The sequence below is a fragment of the Oncorhynchus clarkii genome, chromosome 1, assembly GCF_045791955.1.
Source record: "Oncorhynchus clarkii lewisi isolate Uvic-CL-2024 chromosome 1, UVic_Ocla_1.0, whole genome shotgun sequence".
In the NCBI taxonomy this organism is placed as follows: domain Eukaryota; kingdom Metazoa; phylum Chordata; class Actinopteri; order Salmoniformes; family Salmonidae; genus Oncorhynchus; species Oncorhynchus clarkii.
This window is the reverse complement of record NC_092147.1, coordinates 50,720,907-50,737,578: the sequence shown is the minus strand read 5'-3', so window position 1 is coordinate 50,737,578 and position 16,672 is coordinate 50,720,907. Positions and strand designations below refer to the sequence as shown.

The following is a 16,672-nucleotide window of genomic DNA, read 5'->3' as shown; positions in this document are numbered from 1 at the left end:
CTCTCTCTCTTACTCTCTCACCTCTCTCTCTCTCTCTCTGTTCACGGCCTCTCACGTTCTCTCTCTCATGGATGATAAGTGTTGTATCGACCGCGGGCGATCAAATTGGGTATGCTTTTGTGGATGTCACAGCAGGTGTGCAAGAATAAAGGGCCAGTCTGCCTTCTTTGTAAGTGTGTCTGCGAATGTAGCAGCAGAGATGTGCAAGATTAAGGCCCCTGCATCTATGTAAACCCTAGGACACATTTATGTTACCTCCACTATGTGTCGTGCTGCGTGAATGCATGCAGAGCATGCTGCAGGATCTAGGGCCTACAGTAGACAGGTTTCCGTTGACCCCAAGTTTAATCAACAAAAGCAATGCTGCAAAAAAAATCATTACGAAATGTGTAATGGAAACAGCAGAAATGGGATAGATGTAATAAAGATCGACAAAATTTGTATCCGTTCGACAGAGGTGTATTTTTATTGTGTTTAACTGTCTTTATTTGCGACAAATGATGATGCAAATTGTGTTTTTCGAATAAATGATTGCCAAATCATTTTGAACGCAATGGCATCACTTAGGCCTAATTATAATGCTCCACCCCACATTGAATTATAAATGCCTACTCCTTCAAAAATCCAAAACAACAATTTGCAGGACAAGGATTGTCCTGACTTTCAAGAATGCCTGAATTGCTTCACCTTGCATTTCTGGTTGATCCGATTCGAGTTTCACCTTCTAATTAGTTCATATCTACAGTGCAAATTTCACCTTGGCTCGGTCCGTGGCGATACGATGGCACATGTGGAATTATTAGAGTATGGCAAATAGTAGTCAATTATTGTATTCTATCCATGTTTGCGCTCGCAGCCTACCTGAGACATGAAACAGAGAGGTGGCAAGGCATACAGGCTGTCACCAATTTACTAATGACCAATTTGCCTAAATGGAAACACTTCAACCTCTCGCTCTCTCTCTCGCTCTCTTGCTCTCTCTCGCTCTCTCTCTCTCGCTCTCTTGCTCTCTCTCTCTCACTCTCTCGCTCGCTCGCTCTCTCTCTTGCTCTCTTGCTCTCTCTCTCGCTCTCTTGCTCTCTCTCTCGCTCCATGTATATCTATCTACACATGCACCATACAGTATGACCATGCACATCTCTTGTACTGAATAGTATTCACATCTTAACGTATTCTTTGTGATGCAGTGATAGCCAGTGCGCTCTACAGTAACACTTTCACAGTGAGGATTTGGCTAGCAGCAAAGCTCTAGCCACATTTCACTCACAGACCTGGCATGGTGAACATACCCACAGAATGCTGCAGTAGAGATGCCTTCAGGATACAGCACATATGTTCACTGTCCCAATTGGACGACAACCAATTTCTTCATGTAATCAAACAAACAAACAAATAGACGCCCAGATAAACAACTGTCTGGGAGTTAACTACATGCTAGCTTGTAGCTTGACTAGTTATATGTCTATATTATTTATTAATTACATTTACAAATTATATCACCATATGCCTAAATAGGTGCAACACTATATATAGCTCACATATCCATTGTAAAACAAAATCATTATCGAGTTTCCCTACAGGCTGGGAGACAATTGTGTGCGATACAAGGCATCTTGCACTGTCACAGTTCTCTACACTATTATAACGCTTAAATAACAATCCAAATTCCTGCTGGCTAAAATGTTGCCTAATATATATATACCTACCTGATGAAGAATAGATGTGTCATTTCATTAGAGGCTCTGATGCCAGGAAGGAAAGTAAGAATGAAAGGAGGAAAAGAAAAGCTTCAGACAAGACCAGGATCCTGGATCAGGAGAGAGCAGGTTTGTGTTGGTATTGTTCCAGTATAGGCCAGACAGTGTTGTTGAATAGAGTCCTGTTGTCTGGTAATAAAGTCCAGAGGAAAGGCTCTTCTCTTCACAGCCCAGGAGAGAATAGGGTGTGTATGTGTGTGTGTGTGTGTCAGTGTCTTTGTCCATTGACTGCCGAGGACATGATTGCATACCCCGAAAAAGCTTTTACACCTCTTTAATGGAGTCACCCAGCTATTGCTACCACAGCCAAGTCATGCCAGAAGATGAGACAGAGAGGGGGATTAATACAGAGAGAGAAAGTGTCTGAGAGACGCACAGAATGAGAGGAGAGAGAGAGACGGAGAACAATATGGAAGTCTTTCGAGGGGGACTGTGAGAGGGAGAGAGAGGTCTACAAGAAGTAGGGAACAGAGAGATGAGAGAGATGGAGACCGAGAGAAACAGTCGGTGTTTGAGCCAGGGAAAGAGGGAGAAAGAAAGAGACGATTGATGTTTCTTCATTGAGAGAGCGATAGAGGCAGAACAGCGAGACCGTCGAGGGAGAGAGAGAGGCATCAAGAAGCAATGAGAACTAGTGAGAGAGGAAAGAGAGACCTTCATCTGAGAGGGGAAGGGAGAGAGAGCATTAATACAGATGTGAGAGCATCAAGGTCCCTGGTATCTGCAGGCTGTGGGCTTTATGGGGTCTGTTCAACACTCCTCTCTACCATCTGTCACTTCACATGGTACAGTCAAGAAGTGGTGAACACACACACACACACACACACACACACACACAACCTTACGATGACCAGCATTCCTTTCACTGGGCCAGACAGGCCTGTGTGTCCATTTCAACTCTCTTCCATACGGTCACTGCTCTTCTCCTCTTCTCCTCTCTTCTTCCCTGAACACTGTTTCTCACTTAACGTGCCTCTGTGCCCTATTTATGGCAGAGCATGTGTAATTCTCTCTCTCTCTCTCTCTCTCTCTCTCTCTCTCTCTCTCTCTCTCTCAAGCAGCAGTCAATCCAAATGGTTGGAACTAGGCCATCAAGCTATGACAGTGTCAAGCACTTACACATGGTCCTTGTGTTGGAGTGTGTGAGCGTCATTCCTGTCCATTGCAATTGTTTTCTTACATTTTCTGAAGTATCGGATAAAATCACATTTTCTGAAGTCCCAAGTCCTCTCGCTCTCGCTCTCGTTCTCATTCTCTGTCTCTCTCTCTCTCGCTCTCCCTCATTGTCTCTCTCTCTATATCTCTCTCACTGAGAATGAAGACTATAATATCAATAAGGCACCTCAGGGGTTTGTGGTATATGGCCAATATACCGCTGTTAAGTTATTATGCACGAAGCAACTCGGAGTGCCTGGATCCAGCCCTTAGCCGTGGTATATTGACCATATGCCACAAACCCTTGGTACCTTATTGCGATTATAAACTGGTTACCAACGTAATTAAAGTGGTAAACAATTCTTTTTTTTTTGTCATATCCGTGGTCTGTCTGATATACCACAGCTTTCAGCTCAAACCACCCGGTCTTTTTTTTCTGTCAGGATATTGTGAGACTATGAACCCTTTGTCTTGGGTTTGTAAAGGTGACAGTTCGTGTGTAATTCTTATTTTCTAGGGGAATGAATTTTCAGGGAATCTTTTAGAGGCATTGCTTTCCTATGTAGACAGATGAGATAAGTGCAGGGTGTGTGTGTGTGTGTGTGTGTGTGTGTGTGTGTGTGTGTGTGTGTGTGTGTGTGTGTGTGTGCGCGCGCGCGCGCAGAGGTCGCTCCTCAGTGACAGTGGCATAGAGGTGACAGATGTGCTCAGAGAGCGAGATCACACACAGACACACCTGAATGGACAGTCACGATCTGAGAGAATAATCAGCATCTCAGGAACATTTTGCCTCATTGGTTATTCATTGCCTTGTCTTGCATTGTGTCTCTGTCTTATTCATGGGAGCTCTGTGATGCGTGTGTTTTTTAATGACTAATTGGATCTAATTATCCAAGTGTGTGTGTGTGCGTGCATGCGTGGCGCGTATGTTTTGATCGTGTGTGTGTGCGAGATCTCGTTGTCAATGTGTGTCGAAACCGGTTTAAAGGCAGGTCGAATGACGAAAGGCATCTCCATCAAAGAGATCTCTCTCTGTGTTTAGCCCGCCGACTGCTTGTCTTGTCAACTCTGAGGATGATGGGGGCATCTGAAAGGGTTTTGGGTGAAATGTTCGCTTCCAATTTAAGATTTGGTATTTGCTTCCGACAATAATTGAACCAATGGGAGATGGTTCTGCGTATAGTAGGTTAGCCACCTGACATCGGCAGATACTGCAGTACTAAGAAATACCAAGGGTGCGGTAGGAGCCAAGTTGCTGGGAGTAGAAAGACGTTACACCATGTTGTTCATGCACTGCAAGAGTGCAGTTAATCAATAACAATGTTTTCTTCGTGAACGAAAATAAACTCAAATTCACATCACTCACTCACACGTCTAATCCCGAGACCTGCGTCTCAGTCGTTAGGCACGAAGCGAAAGAAACGGAACTGAAACAGACAGATGGACAGGATTGTTCCAATCTGACCGACTAGTTCCTGATTCATTCGCCCTATTTGTCTGTGTGTGTGTGTCTCTTTCCTCTCAGACGATGCTACAGGTTACGGGCCGGTGTTTGAGGATCAGCCGGTCGAAACCATCTACCCCGAGGAGTCGCCTGAGGCCAAAATCACCATGAGCTGTCGAGCACGAGCCAACCCACCTGCCACATACCAGTAACATATGCTCTGCTCTCCTCTCTGCTCACCCCCTTAAATACCACACGCTGTGTGTGCTGTTTGTCCCCCCAACCCCCATCTCTCTGTCTCTCCCCAGCATGATGGCCAAGTCTGGAGGTCCTAATACATGGCTTTAAAGGACTTTAAAACATCCAGGCCTCATTCGCCATTGCAATTCTTGAAATGTGGAGAAATGCATTGTGATGTATGTTTTAAAATGAACGTGGTCTTCTCCTTCTTCAGGTGGAGGTTGAACAGCCGGAGCATAGACCTGGATGGTGATAACCATTACACTCTGGTCGGGGGCGACCTGGTCATCTCTAACCCCATCAAGAACAAACACGTTGGGAACTACTCCTGTGTGGCCACCAACGACTACGGCACTGTGGTCAGCCGAGAGGCTGGCGTCCGGTTTGGATGTGAGTGGATGGGACACTGGGGATGGGACATCGGGTCCACCGTTAGGTTTTTTTGCGTGACACATTATCATAGGCAGGAAGGACTACACTTCCATGCCTATGTTAGGAGAGCTGTGATAGTAGAGCTGATAGTAGAGCTGTAGAGCTGTGATAGGGCCTCGGGAGGGAGGCAGCAGCGCCACATCAAAACAACTTTGGAAATGACATTTGAATGGTATAGAGTGTGGCACGAGACGGAATCACTTCTGCCGAATCAATAGTTAGTTCCCTCCCTTTGAAATATGACAGTTGCAAATTGTAAGCCTGCTAGCTAAACTAATGCAGGTTCTGGTTTTAAAATGGCTTTGACCTAGGAGGTTACAGGGTTTAAGGGTATAGGAGGATAAGTGTTATTACTTAAATGAGGTGAGGGAGAGCATCACAGTGGATTCTCCAGGCACGTTAATGAATCTGAACTCTCGGTCTTCCTCTCCCCCCCCCCCCCCCCCCCCCCCCCTCTCCTCCAGACCTGGACTTCTTCTCGTCTGAGGAAAGAGAGGCGGTGCACGTGAAGGAGGGCCAGGGGGCAGTCCTGCTCTGCGCTCCACCACCACACTACCCACGTGAGTGCTAGCTAGGCTAACAGCTGCAGCTAATTCTCTGACGCTAGGCTATTTCTACAGCTTTTGCCTTAAGACATGTCTTCAAAATGTATCATTAAAAGGTCTTAAGACGTCTTGAAAAGTATCTATCTTCAAGTGTCCCAAGACGTCTTGACTTAATGTCTCAAGATGTGTCGAGACGTCTTAAGACAAAGTGTGATGGCTGGGGATGAATGCTAGGGTGCTAGGTTAACACTATGGTCTGTAGCATTGCACATATTACATGTGTCTCTATTCCAGTATTAAATCCAACAGTATGTTATGACTCAGGCAATTAACCCAGATAGTCATAACAGTGAAAATCAATGAAAGTGTGCCCCCTGCTGGTGACTGGCAGTACTGCTTCATGAGGCTTCTGTTCTGACACATTGTAGGCTATATCCTCACACTGTAGCCCTGAGCTGAGTTTTACCCTTATAGTCTCAGTGTAGGGATGTGTGAGGCAAAATAAGCTGTTTTGAATGCTTTTTAAAAATGTAATTTCATACAGTAGCTTTGTATTCTTCATCAAAGGTACTTTACACATCTGTTCAGGTTTTAATATCTGAGTCGGGCGTGTTTCTTGGCCCAATTTTGGTCTCCTTTATTTGTATATTTCTTAATTATTGATCTTCGTTAAACAAACCTATTTGGTATCAACCAGGAGCTCCACTAGAGTTCTGCACAGCAGATATGCATAGTCATTCTTATGCAAATTCTACACCAAAATCATTGTGTGAAATGACGGTAAACATACATGTATTTCAGCTGCTGCCGCGGCTACTGAATTACAGTTCCTCAGTGATCCTTTTCAACTCTTTTCATTAGCGTCATGATGACACTTTGATATTAAAGCATCAAATGCTTTCGTTGTTATAGCTTTCATTTTAAAGTATCGTTTGGGTCAGCATGATAGTGTGGTTTGGGTCAGCATGATAGTGTGGTTTGAAAATAGTGTAAGTATAAGAATAAAAGAGCCTTTCTCCTGGCTCGGCTTCATCTTGGCACTCCGCCGCTCCCCCACCTCCTCTGTCTTTGACTGACAGATTCAGGCTTAATCGCCAGGTTGAGGGTTGTGTATCTTTTCTCCACAGACGAGCTGTCATTCCGCTGGATTCTCAACGAGTTCCCTATCTTCATCACGCTGGATAAACGTCGCTTTGTCTCCCAGACTACAGGGAACCTCTACATCTCAAAGGTGGATTTCAGAATGTGTCTTCGACTGGACTGCAATGCCACCCTATCATTTCACCCTACCATACTTTTTTTTATTTTTTACACACCCTATCTGGTCAAAGGTAGTGCACTATCATGGGAATTAGGGTGCCATTTCTGACACAGCTTTTGAACTTTATTGAGAGACGCTCACAGTTTTATATAAACTGAAGAAAGGCTGAATTTACAGCATAAAACACGCGGTGGCAAACATGGGTTACATAATATAGGATATAAGATCAAATGTGTTTTACCTGAATTGTTCACGTCTCTCACCAGGTGGATTTATCAGACAGTGGCAACTACTCCTGCTTCGTCTCCAGTGCCTCCATCGCCAAGAGCGTCTTCAGCAAGTTCATCCCCCTCGTCCCCCTGACTGAACGTTGGTTCCTGTTTTTCAGTTCCTCTTTTAACTGTCCTGTATGTTGAGGTAGAGGAATCTATTCAGCAAAGATTCCTGTCCCATCGTATCTAATAGTATGCACGCACCATGGCCTATAATAAAAGTTGTCGTTACCCCGGAGGATTTCCGTAATCACACAATTGCTCACTTTTTTTGGTTTGGAAGATATGAATCTGTTCAGTGCAGATGGGCACCATATTACCCTACAGTATGTAGAGTTGGTCCAGCTTGTGACCAGCGAACCACATATGAACATTGTTAAAGAGAGGTCGGTAACAGGCGAGAACCCAGGCAGTCACCATCTCTGGAGTTGGAGTTTGAGATCACAGTTGAAGTGTTGAGAGAGAGGCTTGTGCCTGTGTTGTTTATGGTTGTGGGAAAGGCTTGATTAGATAAATGATTGAGATAAAAGATGGAGAGGAGGCCTCCCTTTCCTCAAGAGTTCATAAATGATTACTTGTTGGTGATGTACTCTCAGTTGGTCCTCCTTGTTTGTTTGCCGAGTTTATGCTCACGTTACCTAGTACCAACCTAGCAGATTTAAAAACACAAACTAGCATGTTCTTAGCCTGGTCCCAGATATGTTTGTACTCTCTTGGCAACGCCTGTGGTCGTGTCCTATTTGGCGATTACATGCATGGCGATTACCCAAGGAGTTGTCTATAGCACAAACGTAATTGGGAGCATGGGAGCGTGTCGTGTTCTAGTTGAAAAGGTTGTAGGGGAGGACAGTTTACCCGGTAACACTTCATGGCTTTGTCATGCACATGTTTCATTATGACCACGTTACTACAACACAACACGGGCCTCTGGCTGTGTCATGGCCCATATTTAGCACTGTATTGGACACTCATCCTGAAGGGCAGACTGAGCTGGAAACAGTGTGTGTGTGTGTGTGCTACAGCATAGCTAACGTATCCTACCCGACACAACCATTTACAAGAAAGCGCCTCCAACCGTATATTGTCCGTACACAGAGTTAACTAACACAACATCTTGTTGCTGGTCTAAGTTGTTCTGCCTCCTCGGGGGTTGTTATGAATAAACAGGTGACTCACATCCAGTTGTTTCTATTTCCTGTTTCTCCACCAACCAGGTCCAATCAGGAAATACCCCGCTGACATCAAAGTCAAGTTCCCAGACACTTACGCACTGGTGGGACAGAATGTCACAATGGAATGCTTTGCCCTGGGAAAGTAAGTATGGATAAAGCCAGTGCATTGCTACAAGTACATATATTAGAGAATCACTTATACTAGCTATCCTAGCTCAGACTTGAGAGTATGAAATAGTTTATTGTAATACAGCTGTATGTATAGATTCTAATGACAAGGCTATGGGATTATAGGTCTAAGCTCCTCTCCTCTCTGTTGTTCTCACTTCCCATCCCTCACTCTCCACAGCCCCATCCCTCAGATCCGCTGGAAGAAGATGAACGGAGAGCTGCCGTCCAATCACGACGTCAGCATGGCGGGGGCCCACCTCCACCTGTACAACGTGCAGTATGAGGACGAGGGGACATACGAGTGTGAGGCCCTCAACTCCAAAGGAAAGGACTGGCACAGGGCACGCGTCTCTGTAGAAGGTGGGGCTACTAATAAGGTATATATTCCCCAGCTTGGTAGTAGCAAATTCATTGACTTGCAAATTGTTATGATTTAACACCTTTTCAGGCCTCATTTGAGTTGTGCAGGTGGCCTGGTGATTAAGAGCAGTCGGGCCAACAACCAAAAGGTTGCTGGTTTGAATCCCTGAGTTGACTAGGTGAACGATCTGTTGATGTGCTCCTGTAAATTGCTCTGGATAAATGTACAATTCTCACATAGATCATGCATTGATGTTGAGCGTTGATCTCAAGATGGGATTTGGGCCTCACACTGTCTGTTTTCCTCATCTCACTCTGTTCCAGCATTCCCGGAGTGGACCGAGTCCATCAACAGTACAGAGAAGGACATCAGTAGTGACTACACCATGTCCTGTGTGGCTAGCGGCAAGCCCAAACCCCACATACAGTGGCTCAAGAACAGCTATGCCGTAAGAGAACTTTCACATACCCTTTTCACACTGCTGAGCTGAGCCGAACAGAGCCAAGCAGAGCTGTGCTGAGCTGGTCTGGTTAATCACCCACCATAGTTGCTGGTACCGTAATGGAAAATACCATATGAAGACAAAAAATCTGAGCCAGCACAGTGTGGTTGGGGTTGGCAATGTGAATCAGGCAATAGTGCTAGGGCGACGCACAATTGGCCCAGCGTCATCCGGGTTTGGCCGAGGTAGGCCGTTATTGCAAATAAGAATTTGTTGACTTGCCTAGTTAAATAAAGGTTAAATAAAATATATAAATGTATATACTTTTAAATATTGCTCCATCAGCTATGGTGTATGCATAACCAGGCCTGCTCAGTACAGCTTGATTTGGTTCGGCTCGGTTGAGTTGTGTTAAAATTCCTGTAGTGTTCCAGCACTACCCTCTCAGCAGCCAAGCATCAGGGTGGCAACTGTTGTGACCGGGCCGCTAGCATGGGTACTCTGAATAGTCTGAACACAAGGCACAGTCAAGATTCAGGAGAAGGTACCTCTTGTTGTTTCTGAGAGGGTGCCAGCGTGGAGAGGAGGGGAAAGGAGAGGAGAGGAGAAGGGAGAATATGAGGAGGGAAGAGAGGCAAGCTGAGGGGTCTTGTGTAGCTCAGTTGGTAGAGCATGGTGCTTGCAACACCAGGGTTGTTGGTTCGTATTCCCACAGGGGACCAGTACAAAAAATGTATTTAATCACTAATGTAAGTGTCTGCTAAAATGCAACGAGGAGAGGGAAAAGTACTTGTTTCTGAGGGTGCCAGCCCAAAGAGGTTACATCTCGAACGGTCCCAAACACCAACCCCTGTCAGGAGGGAAGGCAAGTGGGAGGATTCTGATGCCACTGGGATACTTCGTTATGTATTATTGACGGTTTCATTAAGTCAAATAAAGTCATTTTAATGCTAAAGGGATGCTATTTAATTCAACACTGCATCAATCGGCACACGTTATTCCTAGATTTCAAAAGCATTTTGATGTTTTCAACGTCAACGTTGAGGTTTATCACAAAAATGAAATCTAGATGTTGTCAGTAAAGCGTCACTATTATTTACTGTGATGAAATCTCAATGTTGCTTTATTGTAAAATTAAAATGCTGAAGGATATAATTGTGCCATATTTATTTATTCATTTTCTGCAGTACGATAAGCGTGATTTGAGGTTCAGTGGTCTGACGTTTAAGGACTCTGGGATGTACCAGTGTATAGCAGAGAATCGCCATGGAGTCATCTATGCTAACGCAGAGCTGCGAGTGATTGGTGAGTCAAAAGCTCAGAATCATTGTAATTGGCTCAGTCCAAAGATTAAAGGTCACCGCACTAGCTGACCAATTTGGACTGAAATTAAAACATGAAGTTGCCTTGTCAGTTTTCATCGAGGCTACGTTACACATATAAACAAATAACATAGTCCAATAAACCGACAGCATGTCCTTTTCAGCGGTGACTTGATCCAAAACACGTCCTAATTATGGTAATGCAGCATGAACAGAAGTCAATTGCTAACACACACACACCCCCATGCTTCTCTCTGAGATTGTTTTCAACACTTTTTTTGTTTTAACAGAAACAGTTTAATTGAATAAACCCTAGTGTAATGACTCAAATATTTTTTCTCTGTGGCCCTATGCAGCGTGCGCCCCTACGTTTGAGCACAACCCTGTGAAGTGGAGGATTCTGGGAGCTAAGAACGGCAGAGTGGTCATAGAGTGTAAACCTAAAGCAGCTCCCAAACCCTTGTTCTCCTGGAGCAAGGGCACTGAACTGCTCTTCAACTCTACCAGGTCAGCATCTGGGGTTGGGCTAATCTGCCTTCACAAAGACCCACCACTCACCACAGGGACACTGGGGCTTCCTGTGCCATAATCACTCTGAAACAAACTACCCAAATCACTATAGCTGAATAATCTCTGCCTCTCTCAAACTACCGAAGTCACTATAGCCGAATAATCTGTCTCTCTCAAACTTACCAAAATCACTATACTTGAATAATCTCTGTCCCTCTAAAACTACCAAAGTCACCATAGCCAAATAATCTCTGTCTCTCTCAAACTACCCAAATCACTCTCAACCACCTACCACTAACTCACTACGGAGGAATTATTTAATAACAGAGATGTCCAACATGACTGCCTGCCTATCATGTAGGTTCTGGAGGGTTTTCCCTGTCCATGTGAATGAGTGCTGAATAGAATGTTGCCTTACAGGATTTGCTCTTGTCACATGTGTATTGCCCTTGTCTATGTATTTTGTACACTCTGAGGATTTTGTGATCATCAGTATCCGATCTCTTGCAATGAAGTAGCTGTATCTGTGTTTTGTAACACTCACAGATTGTGTGTTATCATCAGGGTGTTAATCTGGGAGGATGGTAGTCTGGAAATTCTGAATGTGACCGAAGCAGACGAGGGGCGTTACACCTGCTTTGCTGAGAACAATCGGGGCCAGGCCAACAGCACAGGCTCCCTCTCCATCACAGGCAAGCTACAAACACACAATGCACGCACGCGCACGCACGCACGCGCACACACACACACACACACACACACACACACACACACACGAGCCTTGCACAATGGCAGTAGGTTACAGTATGTTGTGAGCTTCTGCTAACTGTACGGCTTGTCAATTATTATTGTTGAGTACATGTTATGGGAATTACACTGAACAAATATTTTAACGCAACATTGTTGGTTTCATGACCTGAAATAGAAGATCCTAGAAATGTTCCACATGCACAAAAAGCTCTCAAATGTTGTGCACAAATTTGTTTACATCCCTTATAGTCAGCGTTTCTTCTTTGATAAAATGATCCGTCCACTTGACAGGTGTGGCATCAAGAAGCTGATTGAACAGCATTATCATTACACAGGTGCACCTTGTGCCGGGGACAATAAAAGGCCACTCTAAAATGTGCAGTCTTGTCACACAACACAATGCCACAGATGCTCAAGTTGAGGGAGTGTTGAATTGACATGCTGACTGCAGGAATGTCCACCAGAGCTGTTGCCAGAGAATTTAATGTTCATTTCTCTACCATGTGACACCTCAAACGTCCACAGACCACTGTTTATATTTTTGTTCAGTATATTATCATAAGGAATAGGGTGTCCACCAACTCTGCCCAGAGTGGACGAAAACACGCTTTGGTGATGAAATTTCACTTCCTGATATTATATAGTATTTCATCAATACAAATATGATTCTTCATGTTCTGAATCATTCAGTGGGGTCTTTCTCTAACATATAATTAACATTATATCTAAAAAGTCAGATTTCGTAACCTAATACATCCTATAATAAGCACCGAGCGGTGCCGCTTCTCACAGCGACTTTTGAGGATTTTCCGTGATGTGGGGGTCATCTGCAAAGTTGTTTCTGCGGGTCGCAAAAAGCTAAATTAACGTGACACAAGCTGAATTCAACGTGAAAGGCTTTGAAAATAAAAAGCTTGCAGTAACGCTCAGTGCTCTGTTGACATTTCACAGAGATACGCTTGTTTTTTTTTCAGGGAGAGATCTCTGAAAAATAACAGGAATTTTGCATTAACGTGAAAAGCGTATGCTAATATGAAAGTACTACATGTCTCAAAATCGAATATCTATCTGCTGACCTCCTTTGATTTGGTCACCCTAATCTTGGCCATCCTACGAGGGTAAAAACTCCAATAACATTTGAACGGATCATGATAGAGACGTGAGGTTTGGATCATTGGTTTTCTTGGAGGAGTATCTACACAATTAACATTTCCCATTGGTCAAAAAATTTGTTTTTGGGCCTCCCAGGTGGCGCAGTGGTCTAGGGCATTGCATCGCAGCGCTAGCTGTGCCACCAGAGACACTGGGGTCGCAGCTGGCCGCGACCGGGAGGTCCGTGGGGCGACGCACAATTGGCCTAGCGTCGTCCGGGTTAGGGAGGGTTTGGCCGGATATCCTTGTCTCATCGTGCACCAGTGACTCCTGTGGCGGGCCGGGCGCAGTGCACACTAACCAAGGTCGCCAGGTGCACGGTGTTTCCTCCGACACATTGGTGCGGCTGGCTTCCGGGTTGGATGCGCGCTGTGTTAAGAAGCAGTGCGGCTTGGTTGGGTTGTGTTTCGGAGGACGCATGGCTTTCGACCTTCGTCTTTCCCGAGCCCTTACGGGAGTTGTAGCGATGAGACAAGATAGTAATTACTAACAATTGGATACCACGAAAAGTGGGTACATTTTTTAAAATATATATATTTTTTAATGTGTTTTTGATTGGATAAGGAATAACTCACAAGCATCCTTACATGCCGACCACATCGAACCGTGTTGCGAGCATTGCATCAACGAGAACTTGGTTCTATTTTTGAAGCTTGACGCGCTGCTAGTCCTGCCTCTCCCAGTCTCCCTCATTGGTTGTTAGGAGCATATACCGACATGGGTGATTGAAAGATGAACTGAGGTCCACACTCCAGTCCAGTTGGTGGTGGTAATGCAACAAACTTCTCAAAGCTACGCGTCCCGCTAGCGGGACAACTTCCGGTGAAACTGGAGGGCGCGCAATTCAAATAAATAATTTAAAAAATGATGGTTATTAAACATCTGGTACATACAAGTGTCTTATATCGGTTAAAAGCGTTAAATTCTTGTTAATCTAACGGCACTGTTCGATTTACAGTAGGCTTTACAGCGAAAGCATGTGATTGTTTGAGGAATGCGCCCCACATCAAAATATTTTTCCACCGGCACAGGTTTCATAAATTCACAAATAGCGATTAAATATTCACTTACTTTTTGAAAATGTTCCTCTGATTTGTCATCCAAAGGGTCCCAGTTATAACATGTAGTGTCGTTTTGTTAGATAAAATCCTTCTTTATATTCCAAAATGTCAGTTTAGTTGGCGCCATCGATTTGAGTAATCCACTCCTTCAACATGCCAAGATAGGAATCTGAAGATCTACCCCTAAACTTTCTTTCAACAAGTCAAAATACGTTTCTATCCAAACCTCAGATACCCTAAAATGTAATTCAACTATAATATTTCATATGGAAAGAAGTATGTTCAATACGAAAACGATATTAGCAGGTGTGTGTCCTCTTCATCATGCGCGCATACACGTGTCCCTGTAGTAAAACTCATATTTCTTGCTCGTTTTGGAAGAAGCTAGCCTGAAACCTTGGACAAAGACTACTGACACCCAGCGGAAGCCATAGGAATTGCATACTGGGAGCTCGATTTTATTATTTCAATATACGTTCCATTGGAAGAGCATGGGCCCTTAAAAAAAAAAAATCTGGTTGGTTTTTCTTTTGATTTTTTCCTACCATATCTATTGTGTTACATTCTCCTGCATTATTTAAACATTTCTACAAATGTCAAAGTGTCAGTTTACTTTGGGCATGTCAGTCAGGCTTAAAACCACCATATAAAGTTTGCAATACATTAAGAAGACTTAAAGAAGAGAGGTTACTAGAAACTAACTAGGTTTCCCCTTTTATCTGTCTATTAGTTGTTGGAGTAGAAAACATGTGATTTTGTGTGACTCAAAATGGAACAAAATTCTGCAAAGATACAGGGAAAAAAAGTAACTTGTGCATTTCAGGTAAAATAACAACCCAATGTTTATATCCCAGGACAAATTAGCTAACAACAGCAAGCTAGCTAGCTAAATGTCCATGAACGTTTCATGCTTTTTGACCTGTCCCCAAATTAATATAGTTGGTTCAGAGTTCGTTTTGATATTTCAACCTGCATGTCCTGATCACATCGACATGTCTGCGACGGAGCACGCGGGCGGTGTCGTCAGCATGTTAGATGTAGACCTGAAGAGTCCACTGTGATCCATATCTCACACTTCACTGTCCTCTACTGGTCAGAGATGCTCACTACCACTTAACTCCACCCAGTTCACATCAATGCATTTTTACAGTGTCGGACAAATTGCACATATTTCCCTAAGGCTTGACTATTAAACTAAAGTGGAACTTTGGCGGATAATTGTACTGTAGAGTACATCCATTGCTGATCTTTCCACATTGTAGTCAGCACATTGTGGTCAGCGAAGCTCAGCACAATACTGCAAACTTGACTACTTACCCCTTTCATTTTATTTTCCCCAGAGGCCACTAAGATCACCTTGGCTCCTTCCAACGCAGACGTGACGGTGGGGGAGAGTACCCACATGCAGTGTGCCGCGTCACATGACTCCACACTGGACATCACATTCGTCTGGACCCTGGACGCCCACTCCATCGACTTCGACCGGGAGGGATCCCACTATGAACGCAACCTGGTAAGAGATTAGAAAGGCAGGCCAGAAAACATTGGGTTGACAGTTCAGATCCCGGGTATGGCTGAGATATTAAGTTAGCATTACTCTGGTGTAGCTGTGTAATACTCTGGTATAAATCGTATCTCTGTAACACTGTAACACCGCTGTACTGTAATACCCATTTAGCATCGGTTACTGAAAGACCCATGGACCGCTAACTGCTGGTGGCCTGTATCAGTTTAACTGCAGTTTCCTCATCAATGATGTGAGCCACTCTCTGTCTGTGCACCCTTAGCAGTAAGCAGCAGCTAGCGTTCCTCATCTGTCCTTCCACAGGAATGTCTCCATATAACAATTGATGACCTTGCACAGCTGTGTACAAGGCTTATTTCCCCTCTCCTAAAATTACAGCAGGCTCCAGTTGAATTGTATTTGCCTATCAGAATCGTATGACTCATATTATAGTAACTAAGTTAATGTAATGCCGCCTTTATATTCTCAATGGGAGTATTTCATACACAGAAAATATGGCTGTCATTGTAAATGACTGACTCGCCTGGATAAAGGGTCAGTGACGTAAGGAGTGCTTCTTTGACCTTGGTTTGCTTCGTGCTGTGAGAGTGCAGTTCACATAACAAACTGTGAATGGCTACTGTAGATATTCTGCAGGCTTCTGTGGTCAAGTATTCTGTCTATTCCATTTTCCCGTTGAGAATACTAAAGAAGCACCATGTTATATTCGGCGAACAAGGCAGAAGGGCGATAGCCCTCTGGTACAGCTCCCTGTAGTTCTCCTGATTGGATGTTCAGATCTCTGTATCCCACCGAGTTTCTTCCAAAGCCTATGTAGTGACGGGAGTCTGGCAAGCGGGACTATATCCCTCAGGATTTGGAAAGTTGTAGCCTTGTAACAATAGATACCATGTTAATGGTTAATTGGAAGATGGGAAGGGGAATTTTTTTTGTCTAGCTGGAGCTCACGAGACATTTTACAACAGCCATAATATTTTAAAAAGATGGCCCACATGGACAAATAAAATGCCTGTATCGTGCTACAGAAATAAAACCCAGAATCCAATCAAATATAATTGTATTTGTCACATGTGCCGAATACAACAGGTGTAGGGGACCTT

General features: G+C 44.1%; 1 protein-coding gene across 1 annotated transcript in view; it reads left to right on the top strand.

The window, feature by feature from the left end:
• LOC139408486 (contactin-1a-like) overlaps positions 1-16,672 on the top strand; it is a 137,139-nt gene that overhangs the window by 97,402 nt on the left and 23,065 nt on the right. Inside the window, exons 4-15 of the mRNA XM_071152449.1 lie at positions 4,438-4,564; positions 4,811-4,986; positions 5,493-5,588; positions 6,701-6,804; positions 7,101-7,203; positions 8,321-8,420; positions 8,628-8,809; positions 9,134-9,258; positions 10,440-10,557; positions 10,931-11,081; positions 11,649-11,776; positions 15,388-15,560. Coding sequence (XP_071008550.1) covers positions 4,438-4,564; positions 4,811-4,986; positions 5,493-5,588; positions 6,701-6,804; positions 7,101-7,203; positions 8,321-8,420; positions 8,628-8,809; positions 9,134-9,258; positions 10,440-10,557; positions 10,931-11,081; positions 11,649-11,776; positions 15,388-15,560 — 1,583 coding nt within the window. The remainder of the gene's footprint in view (positions 1-4,437; positions 4,565-4,810; positions 4,987-5,492; positions 5,589-6,700; positions 6,805-7,100; positions 7,204-8,320; positions 8,421-8,627; positions 8,810-9,133; positions 9,259-10,439; positions 10,558-10,930; positions 11,082-11,648; positions 11,777-15,387; positions 15,561-16,672) is intronic.